Source organism: Anastrepha obliqua, chromosome 4 (genome assembly GCF_027943255.1).
Source record: "Anastrepha obliqua isolate idAnaObli1 chromosome 4, idAnaObli1_1.0, whole genome shotgun sequence".
Taxonomy (NCBI): Eukaryota; Metazoa; Arthropoda; class Insecta; order Diptera; family Tephritidae; genus Anastrepha; species Anastrepha obliqua.
The window spans coordinates 46,371,688-46,397,283 of NC_072895.1; the positions used below are offsets into that span (position 1 = coordinate 46,371,688).

General features: G+C 36.3%; 1 protein-coding gene and 1 long non-coding RNA gene across 3 annotated transcripts; both read right to left on the bottom strand.

Annotated features, from left to right (window-relative positions):
• Positions 1–7,150: 7,150 nt before the first annotated feature.
• On the bottom strand, positions 7,151–12,859 carry LOC129245576 (sulfotransferase 1 family member D1-like). Of its 2 annotated transcripts, none has more exons than XM_054883830.1 (5): positions 12,729–12,859; positions 8,273–8,607; positions 8,071–8,203; positions 7,606–8,003; positions 7,151–7,478 (listed from the first exon to the last, which is right to left on the bottom strand). In XM_054883830.1, exons 2-5 carry the CDS (start codon positions 8,605–8,607, stop codon positions 7,337–7,339), a joined length of 1,008 nt encoding a protein of 335 aa, XP_054739805.1. In that variant the 5' UTR covers positions 12,729–12,859; the 3' UTR covers positions 7,151–7,336. The 2 variants fall into 2 exon arrangements, with proteins under 2 accessions (XP_054739805.1, XP_054739804.1); XM_054883829.1 differs by lacking the exon at positions 12,729–12,859 and adding an exon at positions 12,260–12,386.
• On the bottom strand, positions 9,901–12,250 carry LOC129245577 (uncharacterized). Its single transcript, XR_008582417.1, has 3 exons — positions 12,034–12,250; positions 11,802–11,977; positions 9,901–11,643 (listed from the first exon to the last, which is right to left on the bottom strand). It is a non-coding gene; the product is annotated as an uncharacterized LOC129245577 (long non-coding RNA).
• Positions 12,860–25,596: the final 12,737 nt, after the last annotated feature.

A 25,596-nucleotide genomic window follows, 5' to 3' on the forward strand; every position in this document is an offset into this window, starting at 1 on the left:
ACAGGCAATAGTTCAAGCCACTGTAACCGCGTCAAGGTAAATACGAAATATTATCGGGAAAGTATTCTGGAGGTTGCTTTGAAGCCGTGGGCAGACAAACATTTCTGTGGCAGACCATAAACGTTTCAACAGGACTCGGCACAGTCTCCCAAAGCTCGAGTGAACCCAAAATGACTAAAAAACAACGTACCGAACTTCATAACGTCCACACACTAGCTCTTAAATTCACCAGACGTGAATCCGATCTATTCGATTTGGGACATTTTGGAGAGCAAGGTTCGAACTGAAAGATTCATCTGTCTGAAGGCGTTGAAGAAAGCCATTGTCCGCGAGTGGGCCAAAATACCTGCAAGTCACATTCGGGCAGTTTACGATTCGTTTCTAGACCGTCTCAAGATCATAGGTGGCAGGCAAGGCAAAAGGTGGTCATATCGAGCAAAAGTAAATTGATTCCTAATTTTGTAGTATTTTCACACATTTTTACTTTGAACTGTCTAAAATAGATTTTCCAAACGAAATTTATGCCATTAAACGTAATTAGCATTCACTTCTGGACACAAAAAATTGCAATGTTGCCAACACCTTCGATAGAATTTAGTGTACAAAAATGTTGCCAAACTGTGAAGTGAAAAGGTTCAATTTCATAATGAAGTAAAAAAATTTTAACTATGCACTTTTATGGGGTTTCACCAAAAAGCGTTCATCTGGGAAATATAAATTACCAACTTTGGCTAAATATAACGAAAACGGCAACACCGGTTACGAATGGCGCTGTGGAATGTCACGACAAAAGAAAGTAGAGTGGCGTAAAATAGAAAGGTTAATCGTAATTTTATTTTGTGCTTTCATCCTACAAGGCGAAAAAACAAAAAAAAAAGTAAAAACAACAACAAAATTACCTGGTCTGCAGTTACAATGGCATGAGTGATATTCTGCTCTCCGTGAGTTTTACAGAACCGACTGTTGGCCGAACGTCATGTTAGATTTTTATTTAAATGTTTTCGTTAGCAAATAGGTAACTGTTATTCTTTCTAACTTTCCCTAATAACTCATTTCTTTATTTATTATTTGCGTACTCTTTTTTTCTTTTATCTAACTTGACATCTAATTTTTGTTTAAATTAGGTTTTTTACAAAAAATTGTTTATTTCTATTTTCTTAAACAGCTCGTTTCGGAGGTATTCACTTCTAGAGTGGCAAAGGAAAAACAATATACAATATACAATAAACAAAATATTTCAAAAACAATAAACCCATTTTTATTATTATTTTAATGTGTTTTCGTTATTAGGCACAAAATATATACTGCTACCCTTGTATTATGAACAAAAACAAAGACCTTGGCCATGTAAATAAATTCCGCTCGCCTTTCAATTATACATAAATTCCAGACCAGGGTACTAGTAATTCAGTTTCCGCTTTTAGTTTTTGCAAAATTCCAGTTAATTTTAGAAATACTTACCTATAATTTTTATATTTTGAAACCAAAGCAAAATATGGTATGTCTGCATTTATTTGAATTTCACATGCTAACAGATTTTGCTACATTAACTTTTTTTCTCTCTTACGCTCTGTTAACTAAAGAGCTTTTTAACAGCAAGTTGGAGCTTTATTGTAACTGAAGTTTACGTTTAATTACATTTTGACCCTGTGGAAAGGAAATTCAGGAAATTTGATTGAATGCGTGAGTCTATTAAAAAAATAATATTAAGGGATGGCCTAGAGCTCGAAAATTAAAATTAAAAAAATAAAAAAAAATTTTTAGGCTTTTTATTTAACTTCTTTTACATACAAAAATGAAACAACATTTTTTCTTCTAATTTTAATAATTTAAAAAATGGCGCTGAAGTTGACCCTCCGGAAAAAAAGGGCCCGGACGTTGTTGCCCATATTGGCTCTTCTATTTATCTGAAACACAAAAACCATAAAAATTATTAATCAGTATGAGTGCAGAATAAAAAAAAAATTTGCGAAATGGCGTGGTTTTGAGTTTGACGCTCTAAAAGTCCGGGGTTTTTTAGTATTTTAATAAAAAAATATCGAAATAATTGAAATAATAATATGATTTTAGTACGGGCGATAGCCATTGATGTTGTGAACAACAGATTAAAATTTCAGACGATTCAGTTGAATAGTAGTGGTGGTGATAACACCAGACCGAAAAAAGTAGAAAAAATCGATTTTTTGAAAATTCTAAACCACCGGGACCCTTTATCTTGTAAACTTTATTTAAAGCGCTTTTTTAAATCTCTTTGAATTTTTATTTTTTTAAATTAACTCTAAAGAGTACTATTTCTTTACTATTAAATGTTCATAAAATATTTATATATGCTAGTAGAACCAATACTCAAGGTTGTCTCAATCTCACAGTATGCTACATGAAAATTTACCTTCATCAGTTTCGGGCAAAGCAATAATGTGATTTGTCACAGCAAACGGTTTTTGACAATTTGGACGTAAATGAGCGAAGAATGTCGGAGATGAAATTCGTTACACCAGCATTTCACAATGGCAGAGGATATTGCTTCACCGCTAAAAGTCAACATAAATTCGTCGGTACGATCTTGTCGTGAAAATTACATTGAAAAACGTAGAAAACAAATTTCAAGTAGCTATAAAGAACACAAATCGCCTTCACTGAACCAAATATCGAATTAGATAAAAGTAAAAATATTGAAATTTCCAGTGTAAATCATAACTGGAAGTGTACCGCCAGTTCGGCTAGTTAATTCTATAATCAACATACTCTGATGTGTATGTAAATAAATGACTATAAAGAGTAGTTTAGCAACTATAGCACCAGGACTTATTGGCAAGTTTTGAAAATTCCTTTGTTTATTTGTTACTTAATTTAAATAATTTTTTTTTTGCAAATATAGCTCAGTTTTTATTCGTCACAGAAACGGCCGAACGAATAAAAATAAATTTGTTTAGTAGACTGAGCTAAAATAGAAACGACAGGAGCTTAGTTCTGATAACTTCGAGTTTATTTATTCAAAATACTCCCCTCTAACCTCGATACAATGTTTTGCGCGATCTAAAAGCTTTTCGAAAGAGTGTTTCAGGCCATTGACCGAAATGTCCTTCAGGATGTCGATACAAGCCTTTTGGTTGGCCTCTACGGACGCAAACCGGTTTCCTTTCATGGCCAAATGCAACTATCCGAATAAGTAAAAGTCACAAAGAGCCATATCAGGCGAATACGGTGAGTGATTGATGGTTAAAATGCGATTTCTAGTCAAAAAATCTGACACAAGAGTGGGTTGATGAGATGGTGCATTATCATGCAATAAGCATCAGCTTCCTCCTTCGCGGTATTCAGGGCAAATTCGACGAATGGGATGCAACAAACACTTCAAAACGCCAAGATGGAAAATTGCATTTACGGTTTGGCCCGTTGCACGAATTCCTTGTGGACAATGCCCGCGATTTTTCGGGTGGTTGCTCGTCTGGGGCCTTCCATTCGGCATTTTAACGCTTAGTTTTAGGTTCATGCTGGAAACACCACGTTTCATCACCAGTTACAATGTTGTAAAGGAAGTTCTTGTCTTTTCTCGCCTCTTTAATGAGGTCTTTCGAATAATGAATTCTGATAAATTTTTCGTCCTAAGTTAACTTGTGTGTCATGAAACGTGCACAGACCTATCGTAAGCCCAAATGATCCGTTAAAATGCGATAAATAGATATTTTGGAGAAATTGAACTCCAATTCCATGAATTTCAACAATGATTTCGGTTCATTTTTGATAAATTTACGAACAATTTCGCTGGAGTTTTCGGTCATTACTGATTTTGAGCCCGTATGTTCATTGTCATTTATGTCCTCACAACCATCTCTGAAACGAGTAAAGCACTCATGAACTCTGGCACGAGTTAGACAATCATTTCCATAAACTTTTTTCATCAATGCAAATATTTCGGTAAACGTTTTACCGATTTTAAAGCAAAATTTGATATTAGCTCTTTGTTCGAAACTCATTTCTGTACCGATGCACAAACATACTGACACTTTGGACACAATAACTTCGCTTCCACCGAACCGAATATCACCAAGCTTTCACTGGAAGTCAGCTAGAGATGTAACTTCCAACACACTAACTCATTAAAATGATGGCGCTATCAAAAACATTTTTATGCCACCATTCTTGTTTATTTTGGACTTCACCTTGTAAGTAGAATAGACAGAAGTCACTGTCCATTTCGGTTATTTTCAAACTTAGTAATGCTCCAAGAATTGTAATAATATAAAATATATAAAGGGATATCAGATTGGAGGTACTATACTTTATGCGTGACTACAGTCAAACTAAATGTTGTTTTGTTTAGTATTCATTGACATTTCATCAAGGAAAGACTTACGCCTCAACGACATTTACAAATAGATGTTTACAATTATATTGCGAATATCGACGCTCTGTGAAAAGTGTTTGTCGCGCACTCAGGCTAACTTATGATCTTCAGCCATGAGGCCCATTTTTGGCTTAAGCAATATTGTCATATTTGGACTGAAGAGCAACCTGAAGCCATTCAAGAACAATCATTACATGCATTGAAAATGAGGCTGGCGCCCATGTAACAGTGAATAGCAATGATATCGCACCATGATAAACGACTTTTTGTTGCCGGAAATTGAATTCTGTGATGTACATAACATTTGGTTCCAACAGGACGGCGCTACTTGCCATACAGCCCATGAAACAATGGATTTACTGTGTCGTCGTTACGGTGAGCAATTTATCTCTCGGACCAGTGGATTAGCCACCAAGATCGTGTGATATCACACCTTTGTACCTTTGTTTGTGGAGGTATGTCAAATCTAAATGCTTTGTGGATAAGCCAGCTTCGATTGAGACATTGGGAGCCAACATTGCTAAAGTTATTCACGAGATACCGAGCGAAGTCCTGCAGCGAGCCATTCAGAATTAGTGTTTACAGTTAGTCGAATTACGGCGCAGTTGCGGTCAACATTTGAATGGGACTATCTTTAAAAACTAAATGTCATGAATGGTTCTACACAAAAATAAGAAAGATTGCCCAATTAATTTGAATTTTTGTTCTTATATTTCAATTTAAAATCCGATCCCTCTGAAGTGGTCAGACTTTATTTATACATATACATATCATCATGATCCGTTTAATGCCAGAATTGTGGAAATTTACTTTAAAAAAAATAAATAAATCTGTTCGGGAAATCCATAGACCACTTCATTCAAGTGATTTTACAGTCATACTTAATCGGCCTACTGAGCAAGCAATTCATGTAGTTATTGATCTTTTTTGCATTAATTTTACTCGTGCGTACCGGAGAGAATATTGCTGCTGTAGCGCAAAGTGTTGAAGACGACGCCGAAATGTCGATTCGTCGACGTTCTCATCCTGTTGGCATTTGATCTTCGACTGCGTGGAAAATTTTACGTAAGGATCTTGGCTTAGGTGCCTATAAAATATAGCTCGTGCAAGAGTTTAAGCCAAATGACCATCATTTGCGTGCATTTTCGCCGATTGCGCTTATTTGAACCTGGTCGAAGATGAGCAGTTTTGGCGAAGAAGTGTGTGTAGTGAATGAAGCTCATTTCTGGTGAAATGACTACGCCTATAAGTAAAATTGCCATATATGGAGTGAAGGTTATTAAATTAAAATTGACTGTTTGGTGCGGTTTACACGCTGGCAGCATCATCGGTCATTATTTCTTGCGGAATGAGGAAGGAGCGACCATTACGGTGAATGGCGATGCTGACTGAACTTTTGTTTCCAAAATTTAATCACCTACGTCTGTTACATAAGAGCGTGGTCACTGTTACGATACACGTTGATAAAAAATCAGAGCGTCCTGTTTCTTTTTCTATGGCATAGAGGGCGGCACCTCTGTCCTTCATGCTTTTTGTAAAAAGTCAGCTGTCTGTCAAATTTAGTCTTCAATTGAGTGGTTTTTCGAAATGAGTGCTGTTTACGCCTCTCGCTTTGAGGCAATTTTTCTATGTTTGCATTAAAAAGGACCCAAATTAACGCAAACTGCTGCTGCGAAATACATGGGAAAGTCGAAGCAGATCGTTAGCAAGTGCATAAATCGCTATAAAAAGGTCGGTAACGTTGATGATTTTCCTGATCGCGGAAGTGCATGCAAAGTCTCAAAAAAAGGCGAAAAAATATTATCGCATTGTTCTCGAAAGATCCAACTTTGACTTTACGTGGAGCTACTGTAAAATTGAAAGCAAAAGGTATTGATATATCTTACGGAACGATTTGCAGGTACTGGCTTGCCAATAAACTGAAATATCGCAGTACTTTGGAAAAACCAATGTTGAGTGCAAGACACGTTGAAAAACAAGTGGAATGGGCGAAGGAAAACTTGGACCACGATTGGAGCAACGTAATTTTTTCTGATGAATCCTCCTTCTGAGCATTTCCGCGCTTCGCAGACGCAAGTCATGTAATTTAGATCAATTTTCACTAAAAATTTGGAAAATTTGGAGGTATTTTCCAGTAGAATATGCAGAAAAACTAGTGAAAACGGTGCCAGGCCATAATTGACAATGCAGGAGATTGGACTTGCTACTGAGGTATTTGCATTGAGTATTGACGACCAAATTATCAATAAATTTGCGAATTTTCGAAAAATCAATTGTTGTTATTATTTCACAGTGACCACGCTTTTACGTAACGGGCTGTAAATAGCGACGACACTTGGCTCCAACAAGACGGCGCAACATGCCATACTGCGCGCTTAACAATCGATTTATGTATTTGTAGGTATTTACATTATCATTTAAGTCCTCTAATTCTCAATAAAAAACCCGATGAAATTGTTACTTTTATTCTCTGTTGGCTGTTTGGCGGAGCTCTTCCTTCAACTTCCTCCAACTTATTGTTCCACAAATTGAGGCCACAGTTTATGCAGCCCCCGAACGACAAATGCTTTTTTATAAGAACCTTTCATGGCACAACCACACTTGGCGGTTTGCCATTGCCTGCCGAGGGGGACGAATATTCGAGCCCAGACACTTCCGTGTCGAAGTCATGCACCAACCATTCGGACTTCGGTAGCCATAATAATGTCATAGTAACTCTATAGTAAAAATAGTAGCTAGATAATGAAAATAATAAATTCATCTACAAGGATTTTCATTAGAAATTAAAAATTTATTGGAAAATCGGCTTGCATGGTAAAGTTTATGTAGTATATTTGCAATAAGTTAAATTAAAAAAAAAACAAAAACACAAATTAGCGTAGTCGTAATTTACAATTTCCCATAAAATGTTCCCAAAATGCTCTCAAAATATATACAAAATATTCATTATATACAATATTGCTTAGCTTAATTATAAAATAAGTACATTTAATATTTTGAATAATTTGTAAAATCATCAATAGTCAGTTGGTAGTCTTTCAAATTATCCTGCGTCCAGTCATCAAATTCCTGTATAACTGATTGTGGCATTTCGTCCTTATGACTGCCAACTATGCCACGGCGTACAAATCTGCGGTAAAGAAATATTTAATATATAAAAACAGAAAAAAATTACAACTAAAATATTAAACAATTATTAATTTCAAATAGCTTTTTAATCTTTCTTTTCAAAATTTTCAAATTCTCAAATTTCTTACTTAAATTCATCCACTTCTCTACCAGCTGCCGCCTTGAAATCTTCAAACTCCTTGGTATGATTGCAAGCGGGGTTATCCTTCATTTTGTCGAAAGAAAGATGTGCCACCAGCTGCGACAGTTGCTCATCTTTAACTTCACGCCCCAAGAACTTGCACACATCCTTAATAACGCCAGCCAAATCACGCTTCATGCGCTCATAGCTGGTGAAAAAGATTTCTGGTTGGTTGCGCATTTGCCAGAAGTCGAGCACATGTGGCCAGAAGGGATTAAAAACCGCATAGCCATCGATGTAGGAACGCAAAAAGTCCTGCTTTGTGCCCTTATACCCGACCATACCGCGCCAATGATGAAAATATGAAATAGCTGCATCTTTCGGATTACGGAAGATGTAAATGATCTGGAATGTATGCAGTGAATAGTGAACAACTTTACGAGTTTTGTTTAATTTAATTATTTTATAATACCTTTCTCTTCTTGGTCCACACTTGTTTCGGCAGCAGCCAAGCGGGTAAGTGAGATTTTATCAAACGCGGTGACGATAGATTATTAGCAGCTTCAATTGTGTCATCTGACATATTCGGTATAAATCCATTGAATCTGCAGCAAAGTAATGAAGTAATACTAACTATAATTTGTTACTCAAATCTACTTTTGTTATTTCCTTACTCCAAAAATGGTGAACGTAAGGAAATATCCTTTGATTTTGCCTTTTCAAAATCGAAATCGTTCAATATTAACCATGTCATCTCCTGTGCCCAGGTGGTGCCACATTTTGGGCTCGTTACAATCAAAACATCATCTTCACGCACTTCGAAGTTGTATATACGATCGAGAACGGGTTGAAAGGTGTCAGCCAATGAGCAACAGCGAGTCTGCCAATTCCCTACGACATCGACACTGGGCTTTGAAATGGCATAGATCGATGAGTAACCACAGCTGACAGTCAGTTTTTCGATTTGTTCGAAAGGTAAGCTTTCAGCGTAGAACGTAGCATTTTGCATCTGAATAGATAGAAAAAGTTGAATTGTTTTACTTTAATATATATATAGAAAGATGTTATTTTTATTTGTTGTTGTGTTGAAAACATCAACATTTTCTATACATTTTTCTGGAATTCTGCTAACTGTAACAGTCTATGAACGGATAAAAACGGCAACGTGGAATCGGTTATCATGCGATTAACTGTTTGTAGTTGTTATTGCTTTAAAGCATTTCTAAAAATTGAGTATGATTTTTTTCAGCACTGTTCATATTTTAATGCACTTGTTAAGCTACGGCGAGCGGGAGCCGGTTATAAAGAATAGTAGTGAGGAGGCCTGGAATGAATGATTATTACCTTTTTGTTAATACCTGACAGGCACCAAAATGTACTTTCAAGATTTATAGCTCGGATGGGCAAGATGAAATTTAATGATTTTTATTTTATTTTATTTATTTTTATTTGTCCTGGGTGTGGAATTATACTTCACGGTTTACATCTACATATTTATATATGTATCGCTCAGACGACTTTATAAGGCAATGAAAGGTATGACGAAGGCTGAACTTATTGGTATGGATCGCAAGTAGGGGCAGGTAGCGGATTATATCAGCGATAAACTTCGCTTATTGGAGCAAGACGACCAGTTACATTAACTTTTGAATTTTTAAATATTTTTGGTATTATTTTGGTGTTGAGAAGAAAAAACTTTTGTGTCTTGTGCAAAATAACTAACGTTTAAAAAGTGTCTACTTATTTGTGGAATATACAAATATAATAATTTTATAAACAAAAAACGTCAATGAAAAGAGTTACAGGCTATCAAGTAAACTTTAGCAAAATCTGGCCTATGTCCGATTTCTAAAAAAACAAAATGTATTTACTTTTCCGCAGAAAGATTTTTATAATGTCTTTGGCGTCTACTTTATTTCATACGAGGAAAGTTCCATTTTTTTTTACATAATAATAAATAAAACGAATTTGGAAGGTAAACACATTTTTTTAATCATTTTTCAATTCTTCGTTTGGTATCCATACTAATATCATATGTCTAAGTATGTAAAACTATTTATTGAAAATTGAGTCCTATGCAACTTTAAATCCTATAAAAAATTAAATTGGTGAGAAAATAAAAAACTTAGGATAATATAAAAATCCTAGTTTCATATTCATACAAAATTTTTCGTATATAATTTTTAATGCCACACGGCGCTACGAACAATTAGATATCAATTTTTTTTTTAATAACTTTTTTACGAATTAAAAAAAAAATACTTTTAGTGATGGAAATTCTTCCCTTTGTATTTTTCCAGCTGTATCTATAGATTATAAGTATTAAAAATTATTGATGTACGATTTGCGAAAATTATAAATCTGCTGATAGGGTGAATAATTTTGTAATGAATTTGACGTAAAAATATGCCGTGAAATATGCGACTGTGCTTTCTGCAACCCGACCACTTCCTCATATAGCTAATTTACTTATGCCTGTCTTATTAAATCAGTTAAATGACGCAGCAAAAGGAAAAAAGTTCTTCCAGAAAGGATATTTCCAACACTTCTAAGAGACCAGCCTGTAGTCAGATACTCCACACAAAAAAAAAAATTATATCAAAAAACCAATTTGCAAGTTGTAGTTTAAGTAAAATCTCAATTTGTCATACAAAATATAAAGTTTCTGTCCTACGAAAGAGAAAAAACAAATTTCGTTGCCAAATTTCTTCTAGAGCTGTTTCCCCGCTTTGGGAGTCTACACAAATTTTTCTGGGTATGCACTCCTATGGCTCATTTAATTTTAGTATGACAAAGTGTACCCCTTATTTTTGGCATTTTTTTTGTAGACGGTGTTAGGCTTTTTCTTCTATATAAAAAAAATTCGAGCATGTAAAGGGTGATACATGTAGAGGTATCGGATTTAAACTGAAATATAAGGATGAAAATTCAAATTGTTTGGCCGATCTTTATTTTTTTTGTGTAGAACCATTCATGACATTTAGGTTTTAAAGATAGCTCCTTTCAAATCTTGGTCGCAAGTGCGTCGTAACTCGGCCATCTGTAAACACTGATTTTGAATTGCTCCCTGGAGGATTTCGGTCGGTATATCGTGAATAACTTTAGTAATGTAGGCTTCCAATACCTCAATCGCAGCTGTTTTATCCGCAAAGCATTTAGACTCCACATATCTCCAAAAATAAAATTCGAAATGTGTGATATGTGTGTGCAATCCACTGGGCCGATACGAGAGATAAATTCCTCACCGAAACGACGATGCAGTAAATCCATTATTTCATGGTACGGCCCATGGCAAGTATCGCCGTCTAGTTAAAAACAAATGTTGTTTCAGGGCTTCAGTTTTCGGCATCAAATAGCCGTTTATCAAGGCGAGATAACGTTTGGCATTCACTGTTACATTCGCGCCAGTCTCGTCTTTGAAGAAATATGATTCCTCCAGCCCAAAGGCCGCACCAACGGTTGTTTTCAATGGATGTAATGGCTCTACTTGAATCGCTTTGTTGGCTCTTCAGCCCAAATATGGCACTTTTGATTATTAACGTAGCCATTAAGCCAAGAATGGGCCTCATCGCTGAACACCATGAAGTAAATATTAGATAGAGAGGTGACCGATATGCCATGCTTTCCTCCACTATTATCCGAAGGCTTTTTACGTGTTCAACACATGATCGGTGCGGCCTGAAGCTGGCTTCACGAAATTGTTCACGAAATATTGATGTATGTACATATGTAAGTATCTACCAGGTACAAGAAAAAACAATAACAATTTATGTTATCTTCCACTAAACAATTGCAAAACTTTTGCTATTGAATATTTATTGCAAATCTATGCACGATTATTTAATTTAATTAAAAAAAAGAAAACCTTATATAAAACTTATCATCAGATTATCCAGTGCTGCAACTGGAGTGTCAAAGCCGCTCACACATATCAACTAACAGCACTTAGCTGGCCACTTGGCCTCAACATATCAAGGCACTTGTTGCTGATACTGTAGTTTTTAAATAGGATCGTAATTGGGGTTTTAAATTTTGTTTTTATGACCTGAAAATGTCAAAATTTTACTCAAGGCTTACATTTTTCTAATAGTGTAATTTAAGTGCGAGCAACTTTTGGAAATTACAAAAATTACCCTGAAATTTTTACTATAGATATGAGGCAATATATTAAAAATAAAAATAAAGTAAATGATTATCGCGTACACTTTTTAGGTATTTGGCCGAGCTCCTCCTTCTACTTGTGGTGTGGGTGTTTCCACAAATGGAGGGACCTACAGTTTTAAGTCGACTCCGAATGGCGAATGGTTTTTATGAGGAGCTTTTTCATGGCAGAAATGCACTCGTGGCAGAAATTGCCTCCTGAGTAGCGGACGCTAAAACTTAAAAAGTTTTTCTATTATTTGATGCTCATGCACAGAGATTCAAACCTACGTACTCCCGAATGGTAGTCACGCACCAACACATTCGTCTACGGCGACCGCCAATATATTAAACTCTGAATGTTTCTCTGCGGATAGATAGCCACTTAAAGCTTCACTTCTGGCCACGCCGTTTGCAGGAATTGATAATATTTCAGGCCATATTCTCCGGATATGGTGCGATAAATCCAAAATTCAAAGGTTATTTCCAATAAAACTGAAAATCAAAATTATCGTAAATACCTGAAGGGGCCCATACATCACACCAGCATGCCATCAAGTGATTGTGCCTTAGAGCTCGACCCGCATACCGCACCAACATACAACACACCGTACAATAATCATTTCTATACAAAAAGTACGCGGAGAAGATCATTATAAATAAGGATAAAATTTGTGCAGCAATCCTTATTGCTGTTTCCTAGAATATGAAATGGGAAAAGATAGGGAATAAAAATCGTTTTTAGATGCAGAAGCCATGAAGATAGTATAATATTTTACAAAAATTATCAAAGCCGTTTTGATAATATATAAGGTGGCGCAAAATTAGCCATCCTATTGGAAGATTTATAATTTTTGCAAGTGGCGTCGTACATCAGTCATATTTGACACTTGTGAACTACACAGCTGCAGTATATAAACAGTGATAAACAACGCATTTGAGCAGTGCTGCATTCTTCTTCCCCTCACCAACTTAAATTACAAAGCTTACATTCCCAGATTCTAGTCGCTCACTTATGGGTCAAAAGTGAAGTGAAAATATAGATAATAAATAACTATTATCAGTTTTAACGCGAAATTTCTATCGCTTTACTATATTCCGACTGTACCGTATGCGCCGATTGACGAATGAATACAAACTGAATTCAAAGTCTCGGTCAAACGTTACAAGAACATATCGAGAAACAGTGTAAAAAAAAAATGAGCAAAACGCCTACTTAAAAATGCAGTATAGTGCAAATAATAGTTTATGTAATTGTGTGTGGGAAATACACGTGTTGAATACTAATTGCTAAGAATTCTTATCAAAAAAATAGTTCTATAAAGAGGCAATTGAATTTAACTGAAGTGTCTGTTTAACAAAAAATGACAATGCAAACCTGTCATGCATACGAGTACCTGCATCAAGGCATTAACAGTTAATATCAAATACTAACTCGCGTAAGTAGGCGTATAAAAACACACATTTTGAAATCTTATCTTTCTCTAGCAAATGCTATTTTTTACTAGGTTCTATATTCTATGGAACACATTCAGGCTCATAGCCCATTGTGATGCCGTGTGGGGAATTTGTCCTTATTTATCTTGAAACCAATGTAAACCATTCCGAAACTTTAGGAAGTCCCTGATTTCCCCCGAGCTGAGCTCTTCTAACTCATTGAAAAGTTGTCTGTCTAAGTTAATACCAAATCGTCTCTTACTCTTCCTCATTTAGACAGTTTCTGCAGAAGTCATATGCACGTCCATTCGCTGGGCATGTGCCTATGTGCAATGCCCCGTTAGAAGGGAAATCAACTTAAATTGGCCTAGTAAAGAGGCCAAAGTGTGTTTAGCACTGTCGGACGATTCTGCTATTTTGATATAAACAGTTTTTTTAATAGTGGTAATAGCACAGTTCTGCGTGCAATTCTACCATGAAAAATATTTCCTTAAAAACAATCCGCCTCTTATGGTCGACACTAAGGCCTAAAACCTCTCTATTAATAGTAAAAACTCAACCAAAAAATAGAACAAAAAAAAAAATTTTTTTTTCTGATGTTTCCCCCTAAATTTCTTATATTGCCTTTTAGATAATTGCACAGAAAGTAGTCATTCCAGGACTTCCTAATCGACAAATCAAACGCTCGGGACAAGGGTATCTCAAAATTTCCATTACATCGCGCATTGTGGGTTATTCTTCAACTCATATGACTATTGAGTATCCTTCGAATTCATTCATATTTGATATTAAAAAATCATTTCATATGGCCCGCTACCGCGACGTGATGGTTTCTGCAAGCTCATTATAGTCTTCTGAAAAGTATGAAATTATCACATGGCAGTCAGCGTGCCATATGGCCACTTTTTGCGGATGGAGGCTTGCCTTATGGAGAACATAACCATTACCGGTTGCCCAAAATCGCACATCTCGTCAGTTTACTTGTTCAAAGAGATAGAAAAGCGACTCGTGTCAAAATTCACGTAGAGTTGAAACCACTGCCGATTTATTCCGCAAAAACTTTGAAAACAAATTCTCTGGGTTCTCGTAGCATATTTCTCTCAATTTTAAAGCACAATAAATTTGGTAATTGTTGCTTGTCAAATGTAGAAAAATAAGTAATTAGACTTACGTTCCAATAAGAAAGTTTTAGCGCCTTCAAACAGGGGGAAGGGTTGTTTTTCGGGTAGTGGTAGTGGAGTGGGTTGGTACGTGACTACCATTCGGAAGTGTGCTGGCTCGAATCTCTGTGCATGAAGCACCAAATGATAAAAAAAGTGTTTTCTAAGAGCGGTGGTTTTCTAAGTAATTATAATCACATAAATATTAAAGAAAAAATTTTAAAATTTCATTCGAAATGGTCACCATTTTCCTTTACACAAGCCTAAATGATTAGGCCATTCTGCTATTGCAGCACTCACGGTTTCCATGGATATTGATGTCGCTGCTCGAAAAAAAGGTTGTGTGAGACTCTCCAAAGTTCTGTGAGGTCTTCAACAGGGTATGCTCTCCGATTCTGATCACAAATTGGAGCCCATTGGATTCAGATCTGGACTTCCAGATGGCCAATCATCTACGACTATGAACGCAGGAATAATGGTTTTTAGCCACTACTTTTTGGTTTTTGCTTAATGGGCTGGAGCGCATTCTTACTGGAAGATCGAAGGCTCCCCATTGAAGAGAGTACTGCTGCCTACACGCCTAATCCTCCTGGTACACTTTTGCCCCGGTCTTAACACCTTTTTCGCAGAAATGAAGAGATGTAACGCCTTTAAAAAACACTCCTCACCAAACCATTACGGACGCTGGATGGTGGTCGCGCTGAACCCTTGGAACAACATTTTTTGCGTATTTAGAAGTTTTAGCATAGATTCTGTCGTTTTGCTTATTAAACACTACTACAATAGTGAACATTTTCTCATCTGTGAAAAGAATATTTTCATGGCCGTTGACCGCGTGACACAGAAGAAGCTGCTTGTTTCTGTCGAGTCTAATCTTCTTCGGGTCCGTTGCCAGAAGATGACTAGTTGAGGGACGGAAGGCTTTCATGTGGAGATCATCTCTAATTAGTCTTGACATGGATCTGGTCGATACATTCATTGCCCTGGCCATTTCTCGAACGGCGTTTATGGCTGCACTGGTTCGAATCACGCGAGAACGACTACTTCTTTTTTAATTTGTCACTACAGACGTTCGGGAAAAACTGATTGTGCGGTAAACAATCATCCTCGAAATACGAGTATTAAATTGTAAAATTTGTCATAGAATTTATGGCAAGACTAAGTATAATGAGCCAGATCTGTATGAGTCAGCAGCCTAGAACAGCCCTCCGACCACTTGAAGGGTAGTTGAGTACTGTAAATCTAAGTTGAACTATGTCGGCATACATAATATCCTGATGCTAACATAGGTCCAGGGACACGTGGGTAACGAGATCTCTGACTGTTTATCTAGAATGGGCTCGGAGGCCACTCCTTTCTGCGGTTAATAAACGGGTTACTCTAACCCACAAGCGAATCTGACAGGCTAAGAGAGGCTGCAAAACTGATGTTATCTATCATATTCAACGGACTATCGCAGAGCCTCCTGTCATTAAGCAGACGGAACTGTAGACAGCTGATTGGACTGATGACGGGCCACTTTCTATGAGCGAAGCACATCGAAAAGGTAGGAAAATCAGATAGTCCACTCTGCCAAGTATGTGAAGAGGAGAATGAGACGCTGAACCACTTTCTGTGCGTCTGTTCGGTCTTCGCTCGAATCAGGCTTGAGGACACTGATGTGTTAAAAAGCGATTACTTTGGCTCCTTGGCACCACAAGATCTACTCAGATATCCTCGGAGGTCGGGTACAATTAAAGAAAATTAAAAACGGAACCCGAGTACATCCCGAATGGTCTAATCTTGTCTGAGTGCTGTACTTGCTATTAATGTAGAAGGAAGATGTTTTTGAAGTGGATGGAATAGATTTGATAGAATAAATTAAGACCAATTGAACGGAGATTTGATCACAGTAGTATATACACTAGGCCGGGTCGATTTGTGGGAAGGCAAAAAAATCGCTCATTGCTTTGTGAAAATCATATTTTAGGGATCAAAATAAGAAACTTTGCTGAAGGAACCATACCTCTAAAACGAATTTCGGTTGTCCCCCAATTTGGTTCGAACAAGAAAATCACACTTTGACCCATTTAGAGTGCTCCAATCGAGTCCAAATGTATGACCGACCCCCACTAACTTTGGACGGCCGATCCACCTATGCCAGTGGCACACCCCCTGGAACTCCCCTGGGGGGTTCCCCATACAATCATTTCAAAATATCACCATTTTTGGCCTTTACATGAGAAAAGAAACTAAAAAGTTCGACCCAAATTGCGGGACATCAGAATTCGTTTTAGAGGTATGGCTCCTTCGGCAAAGTTTCTTATTTTGATCCCTAGAATAGGATTTTCACAGAGCAATAGGCGATTTTTAAATCGACCCGCCCTAATATACACATATATTTATATTGTTTGTGTGCGGTTATCTCTATAGTAGTTTTATGTCCTTTAGGTCTCGCCGTTTTATGGACTTTACTAGTGGAAAATAATTTAAATCAACAGTAATATTTTACTCCCAGGCAAACTTAGTACTTAATTTCCTGAACCGTATTTCACATTGGGCACAAAGACAGCACTTCATTTATTGTTCTCATCATTTATTTTAATGAATCAACAAACAGTCACTTTGAGTAAACAAATTTGTATGTATAACTAATTACTTTCGCCATTTGTGAATGCAGCATGCATCTCACCAATTCAGCGATATTCATACCTACTATATTTACATAAATATTTACATAGGTACATATGTAGATATTTATAAAACACCAGTTATATGTGATGATATTTTATTTATTTGCATCTCTTTACACGAGTATTCCTCACTTTTATAATTTAGAGAGTATTTAGGTTAGTGCATTTATACACAGTTTTTCAAGTCCAAGTTACTTTCACAGATGTTAAGTCGAAAATCTCAATTAAAATCCAGTGTGGAAATAGTAGACCTGTGAAAATTTCATTTGGAAAAAGAGTCATAATTGTCTAACAAAACACGGAATACAAAATCGCAGAACGAAGAATGCATTGTACTTAAATGAAAAGTAGTAGCTTAAAAATTTAGGGTATTTTCAGGAATTTTTTTTACAATAAAAAAATGAAATTTAAATATTTTGGACTTTTTATTTAACTCCTTTTACATATTTTTTTTTATTTTAATAATTTAAGAAATGGTGCTGAAGTTGACCCTCTCGAAAAATTGGACCTGGACCGTGTTGTCCATTTTGGCTCTTCTATTTATCTGAAACACAAAAACCAAAAAAAATGATTATCCAATATGACCGTAACTATGTTGACACCCGAAAAATTGTTTAATAATTTTTAAAAATAAATAAATGGAAAAATACGAAATAAATGAAATAAGAATATGATTCTAGATCGAGCGATAGCCATTGATGTTGTGAACAACATATTAAAATTTCGGACGATTCAGTTGAATAGTATTTGTTTTTTTTTTTTTTTGACAACGCCTGTCCGAAAAAAGTCTTTTCGAGATAAATGAGTTTGAGGTACAGGAGCACGCGGACCGCTCTTTACCTAGTTAATGGGCTGTAGAAACTATAATACTGGGAGTTTCAGCATACAAATTTCACAGTATATTTTTAAGATACTATACTTTCGAAATATTGAAAAACCAAAAAATCGATTTTTTGAAATTTCTAGACCACCGGGTCCCCTTAAAGTTATAAAAGAGGCAGCGTTTAGGAACTTATTTCTTGCAGCACACCCGATTACTATCAAAAGCTATAAGCTATTCTTATGGAGCTGGCTAACTTTGCCCGAGTTCGTGTACACAGGGACATTTGCGAACATCGCGTCGCGGATGAGCTGGCTAGGAGGGTAAGTGATATTACATCAGGCAATTCTGCCCAATATTCTGCTCAGGATCAGGTCTATCTACATCGCGCATGCCACCAATAGGTGGATCACGGAGCTTGCTTGTGGGATAACTAGACAGATTTGGCTTAGAAGGGATGAGTACAGAACTAGATCATTAATCTATACCGACCTTCCATTAATAAGGTGGTTGGTATAATCACCGGACACTACCTAATATGAATACTTGGTTAACGTATGGGTCCTTCCTCAAATGACTTCTGTCGCAGCTGTAGGAGCGAGGAGGAGGTGAAGAGCGCTGAGCATTTCTCTGCCGATAGCCCGCTCTTGCCAGAACGCGATATCGCTGTTTAAACTCTTACATATATCGATGTCCAGCAGATTTAAAATCGGCAGCCATACAAAGTATTTTAATCTTTCTGCGAGACAAAGAGAAAAAACTCAGCCTAGCTTATAAGTAACATTTATTCCTTTAGGAAGCCCTCTTTTTATATATTATACTTATAGAGTCTCGGATTATTTAAAATCGCCTATTTTGAAATTAAAAAATGCAGTATTTACTTCAGATGCTTTGCGCTATTTGCAGTAATGTAAGGATAAGTAAGGAATATCTTTTTATTTCAAGAACAAAAGATGGAATCGGGAGTCGGGGCAGGAGTTTTCTCTATATCAGCCAACTATATCTACTTCCTGAAAATTCCCGAGTACTGCTAGTGCTCTTCAAGCAAAAGTCTTTGAAGATATTTACATCTTTTCCCATAGTCAAGCTGCGATCAGGGCTCAGACGACGCCATGGTGTAAATCCGAACTAGTCAACTCTTGTAAGGAGGGAGGAGATCAAACCTGTTGGATGTGCAGGGAACATGTCACTGATCTCGGGACATAGGAGCATAGAGGGAAATGATAATGCTGATGAGCTTGCCATGAAGGGGAATGAATTGTCCGGTCATTGGCATCCGCCTGATTGTTGTTCAAGGGGAATTGCACAACTTATTTCTCAGGAAAGCGCAGGAAAGATGAAACTCCATTTCTTCATGTTTACCGGCCATTCGGTCATTGCACGATCGGCACACACGCGGATAAGCTAGGTTTACTACAGGGTGGACCATATAGCGTTTGCTTTTTGAGCCACCTATTTTTTTGAGAATGGTAACGCAAATGACATGTCAAATGTGTTCATAATTTACTTAAAGGTTTGACATTTACGAAATGGGACGCTATACGCTTGAACAAAATTGGGAAATATTGAAAACATATTTCCAAAATGGTGAGTCTTCTTCTTATTTTCTGATTTTCACATCGGTGGCTACGTCAATAAGCAAAATTGTCGGATTTGGGGCTCAGAAAATCCACACGTTACTGTAGAGAAGCAAATGCATCCACAACGAGTCACTGTTTGGTGCGGTTTTTGGTCTGGCGGCATCATCGGGCCATTTTTTTTTCGAAAATGAGCGAGGAGCCGCGGTTACACTAAATGGCGAGCATTACCGTGACATGCTCAACGAGTTGTTTCCAAAAATTGAAGAGGATGCCATGGACGACATTTGGTTTCAACAGGACGATGCAACTTGTCACACTGCCAAAGTTACACTCGAACTTTTGGCTACCGTTTTTAAATTCCGATATCAATTGGCCACCTCGGAGCTGTGATTTAAGTCCGTTGGACTATTTTTTGTGGCGAGCCGTTAAGGACAAATGCTATGCGAACCATCCAGAGACGATTGATGCCTTAAAACACGAAATCGGAGTTGCCATTCATGAAATTGGAGCCCAAACAATCGAAAATGTGCTTAAAAATTGGGTTGATCGAATGGCCTACTGTAAAGCCAGTCGTGGCAGTCATTTGAACAATATTATTTTTCATTCATATATGACAATGTTCAATCTTCAAAATAAAAAAAAGATTTGAAAAAATATCGATTAGTTGTTTTTTTTTATAGCCGATTCAAAAAGCAAAAAGCACCGTTCAGCTAGACGATTAAGGTCCCTGGGTGACAGCCTGAGTTGGCGCACTACACCTAAATCCTTTCAATCTTCTGTATTACATGAATAGCATGGCATGCTGTAGATACATATGTGCCTGTTGGAGGGGAGATGCATACCTGATTGCTGAAATAAGTCAGATGATGATGCGAGTAAAGAATTTTTAAGGTCATATGGACTCCAATTCTCAGAAATGATTTTTTAACAGCGACATCTTAGTTGCTGGAACGGTGTTTGGGCCATTAAGCACTGCTGAAGAGTGAAAATTAGTGCAGTTTTAACCCTTTGCGGTTGATGGCGCAACAGTGGTGGCATTCACAAGTTGTCGTAAAAGTCGGTGCCGCCAGTCTGCCGGAAAGATGTTATTAAGAGAAAGGAAAGATTTCCCGCATCAGTAGAAAACTATACTACGAGTATTAATCACAATAAAACAGGTTCAATAATGGACTATGGTTAAGTTCGTGCGGTTTTTTTCGAAATTTGAAACTTTATTGACGTAAAATGGTTACAAATTTAATATTCAAAGTATTGTCCATCGCTTGCTACTACTTTTTCCCATCTTTCTGGCAATTCACGGATTCCCTTTGTGAAAAATTCGGTCGGTTTTGCCGCAATCCACGAATCGATCCATTTTTTGACTTCATCGTAATTACGGAAGTGCTGGTCAGCCAGGCCATGTTGCATCGATCGGAAGAGATAGTAATCGGATGGCGCAAGGTCTGGACTATACGGCGGGTGGGGTAGGACATCCCATTTGAGCGTTTCTAAGTATGTTTTGACCACTTGTGCAACATGTGGCCGAGCATTGTCATGTTGCAAAATAACTTTGTCGTGTCTATCGGCGTATTGCGGCCGTTTTTCTCGCAGTGCTCGGCTCAAACGCATCAATTGTCGTCGGTAGACATCCCCCGTAATCGTTTCATTCGGTTTCAGTAGCTCATAATACACAACACCCAGCTGGTCCCACCAGATACACAGCATAACCTTCAGGCCAATATTCTGCGCCGACGTCGATGTTGAAGCATGGCCAGGGTATCCATACGTTGCCCGACGTTTTGGATTGTCGTAATGGACCCACTTTTCATCGCCAGTCACAATTCGATGCAAAAAACCCTTTCTTTTGTGCCGTTGAAGCAGTTGTTCGCATGCCATAAAACGGCGTTCAACGTCTCTTGGCTTCAATTCATACGGCACCCAATGGCCTACCTTTCGGATCATTCCCATGGCTTTTAAACGTTTGGAAATGGTTGATTGATCAACTCCCAAAGTTTTTGCAACCTCTTCTTGCGTTTGAGCCGGATCTTGATCGAGCAATTCCTCCAATTCGGTATCCATGAACTTTGGCGGCGCACCCTCGCGTTCTTCGTCTTCCAAGCCAAAATCACCACTTTTAAAGCGTGCAAACCACTTCTGGCACGTTCGCTCAGCTAGAGCATGCTCACCATAAACTTCCACCAAGATACGATGACTTTCGGCTGCTTTTTTCTTCATATTAAAAAATTCCCCGCAAAAACACATTATTTGGCACGAAATTCGACATTTTCAAGTGTGGTAAAAATATTGTTGTTTACGCTTCAAATAAAAAACTTATACTGACGTTTGTGCCTTACGACAGTAGCTCTCCAATGAATGTTTGGAAATGTGGATCGATGGAATAATAATCAAGTTACGCCATCTGTTGTAAAACCGCAAGGAACTTATTCATAGTCCTATTATATTCTGAGTTTTCGAATATATTTGCTTTAAATCATGTTTTAGTTTTAATTTAAAATATATTATATTATTGTACCTTCTTTCATTGTTTTGTTTATATGTTTTAATTAATTTTACAGCAACGCAATGCATTTCATTTCAATTTGACACAACAGCGCAAACGGATGAAGAAGTTACATGCGGTTGATGGTGAAAAGAAAGCTTAGAAATCCTAATGAATTCCTAAAACGCGCAGAAAAAATGCGAAACCAAATAATTAAGGATCTTCCTTTAAACATTTTTATTGTGTAGATTTGTATGTGTGTATGTATGTAGTAACATTTAGTACACATAAATAGTATCTGCATTCTACATTTATTGTAACATTCTATAGACAGTTGCTCACGTACACTGTGAGAATTCCATCATATATGCACGTACATATGTATATACTTGCATATGTATATGTGTATATACATTACATAACAATATTCTATGTATCATATTTATACATATCAGTTTTATGCGCCAGTAGCCCATTTAATAGCTTTCATAGTTTAGAGCAAAATGCCAAAATTTGTAATTTTATTTATTTTTATAAATTAAAGTATTTACGAGTACCATGACCAGCATAGTCAGTAGTTTAGTATTTTAAGTATTATTTAAAGTAATTACATTGTACAATAATACATAACAATACATCGATAGAAAAGAGATATGTAGATACTTACATGTATTTAATTAAATTTGTTCATTTGTATATTTATTGGTTGTACGCTAATAAATAATATTTTGTTTTTATAAGACTAAGATAAGTGGGTTGATATTTAGAAAATGCAATTTTACTATTCAACTTTTACATGTATGTATGCATGGAAGTATGCATTCTCTATATTCAAGTAATATAATTTGGAGAATTTTACCGCATTTTACTGCTTAACTAAATTATAGCTGCATACATAATTTTAAGTATTAGTATAAAAAACATTTCATGCATAAATTCTCGCTCCTTTTACATTCCGTTAAAAAAGTATCGGCAATTGTTCATTTAAAAAGCGCGCGTTACACATAAGCATGTCTAAATTTCTTTTGTTTGAATGTGCCAACAACTGTCCTCTATAGTGTCGCAGAATTTGAGCGTGATCTGTTAATTAGCTCGTCTTTGGCATTTATTGTAATTATCTACTATATATCAGTCAACCACAGGTGTGATCTGCGATTTTCACTAAGGATAAAAATATCGAACAACGAATTTATCTTAATTTGTGTGTTTTGAAAATGTTGCAGAAAGCCTAAGGCGAGTGTGTTTTATCAAAAACACGGGTCTACTTGTGGTATACCGCTTTTGCAGAAGACCGAGAAGACGTGAAAGATTTACTCCGATAGCCCATCAACGTCTTCAACGGTTGAAAACGTCGACAAAGTCAAGGAAATGGTGTTGGAAAACCATCATTTAAGTTTGAGGGAGGTAGCTCGTGACCTTCGCGTGTCTCACGAATCAATTCGCAACATTTTACACTTACAATTGGCCTTAGACGCGTGGCTGCTCGACTCGTTCCAAGAGAGTTGAATTTCTTTATTATTTTGCATTTTATTGAACAATTCCAGGTACTTTTTTGACAGAATATAAAACCACACGAAACATGTGTTTCTTACTCGAATGTAGTCTCTTAGAATACGCATTTTTTTACACTGAAATCAAGGGTGTATAAATCAGGGGCCGTAATCATTTTATGAGCCGTTTTCTGTGAAAGTGGTGTAAGTCCATTTTCAATAAAAAATAGTTAATAATAAAAATGAATACAATTTACTATGAACTTTTTATTTATAAACTTTTTCCAAAAAAATCTGTTAAAATTTTTATTAATTGTATTATTATTATTATACAAATTTTCGTAGTTAATGAAGTTACAAATATATTTAATTACTTTGAAAATGGTGTAAGTCCACTTTCCTTAAGAACATACAATTATTTAGTTCAAAATTGTGCCACATAATTTCTTTAGTACATTTTTATATGTGTGACAACCTTGTAAATGAAATAAACATTTTTATAGTTTCCCGGAATGTTGATTTTCCACGTTTGTAAAGTCATCCAGGGATGTCCAAAAAATTGCTTCTCGTTGGTTGAAGCATTTAGAAAATTAGACCACAACATTTAATAACCTACAGCGACAAAATGGAAATTTGAAATTGACTTTAATGTGGCTTAAAGTTTTTCATTCCCGCAAGAAGATCGTAGAAATGACCGAAATTTCTTTAACATTTTTATATTCTGTGCACTCTTATCTACCAAATGATATCGCTGTTGGAAGCATCGAGAGTACTTAAAAAAAAAAAGATTTATTGTATGTCCCTAAAGGCTATCATAAAACAATTCCGAAAATTTAAAAGGTTCATTTTGTTTGAAATGAAGCAAGCTGATTTTGTTTGAACAAAATCCTTAGCAGATGCGATTCTAGAAGGCGGAAATATCAGTCGGAAATATTAATGGTCAAGAAGTAAATTTGTTGAAGATATGTTGGATGAGGATTTAAAAAAGCAAACTGCATTTAATGAGAGTGAGGATTTTTATCAGTAAATTTATTTCTCTCGTGGGCTAGGCCACAGAACTTTGGAAATATAGTACTAACATGTGTATATCATCTTTCCGGAGGAATCACATTCCAAAAATTTACAAATATGATTGATTTATTGCCTTTTGTCCCTCAAACACATCATTACTATTTCCGAAAACTTGATCATAATGAAAAAAGTTAAAACAGATGGAATAGTATAAATAATTTTGTTTGAATGGTAAATATTGAAATAAAGGCTTTTTATTTTCAGACTTCGTTTTTTTTTATTGTTGAAGTATTTAATAAGTTTTCATAAAAATAAATATAAATGTAAGATTTTTATTTTTTGCTGACTTTAAAAGTGGTGTAGGGTAAGTCCCTTAGCAGTCATTTAAAGTATAAATTGCTTTTAATCACATTAAAAAAATTATTACATTAAAAATTTAAATTATTTTAATGTGGCTAAAGCCCAAAAAGCTATTATACAAAAGCTGGCCAAGTAAAAAAAAAGTCTGTTCTATACATCAAACTTACTCGAACAAATTACCGTTTGTTATACAAAAACTTCGCGCTTATACCTTTTATTGGGTATTTGACCCAGCTCCTTCTTCTGTTTGTCGTGTACATGTTTTGACGTTTTTTCACAAATGGAGGGATATACAGTTTCAAGCCGACTCCGAACGGCAGATATTTTTATGAGGAGCTTTTTCATGGCAGAAATACACTCGGAGGATTGCCATTGCCTGCCGAGGGGCGACCGATATTAGAAAAACTTTTTCTTAATTTTGATCTTTCACCGAGATTCGAACCGACGTTCACTTTATTATAGTATATTAAAATTTATAAAACTGTGCGGTCGCCCTTTGGCAGACTATGGTAAACAACCAAATTTATTTCTGCATTGAAAAAGCTCCTCATAAAAACTATTTGCTATACTGAGTTGGCCTAAAACTGTAGGTCCCTCCATTTGTGGAGCAACATCAAGACGCACGCCACAAATAGGAGGAGGAGCACGGCCAAGCACCCAAAGAGGGTATACGCTCCAATTCTATATATTTATAAAGGGTTCTCCAATAACAAACGTTAGGTGTTTAACAGGAGAAATGATTAACGATTTTTTATAGCCGGAATTGGATGGTATTGATCTGGACAACATTTATGTTCAACAAGACGGCGCTAAGTGCCACACAAGCAACTAAACCATTGATCTTTTACG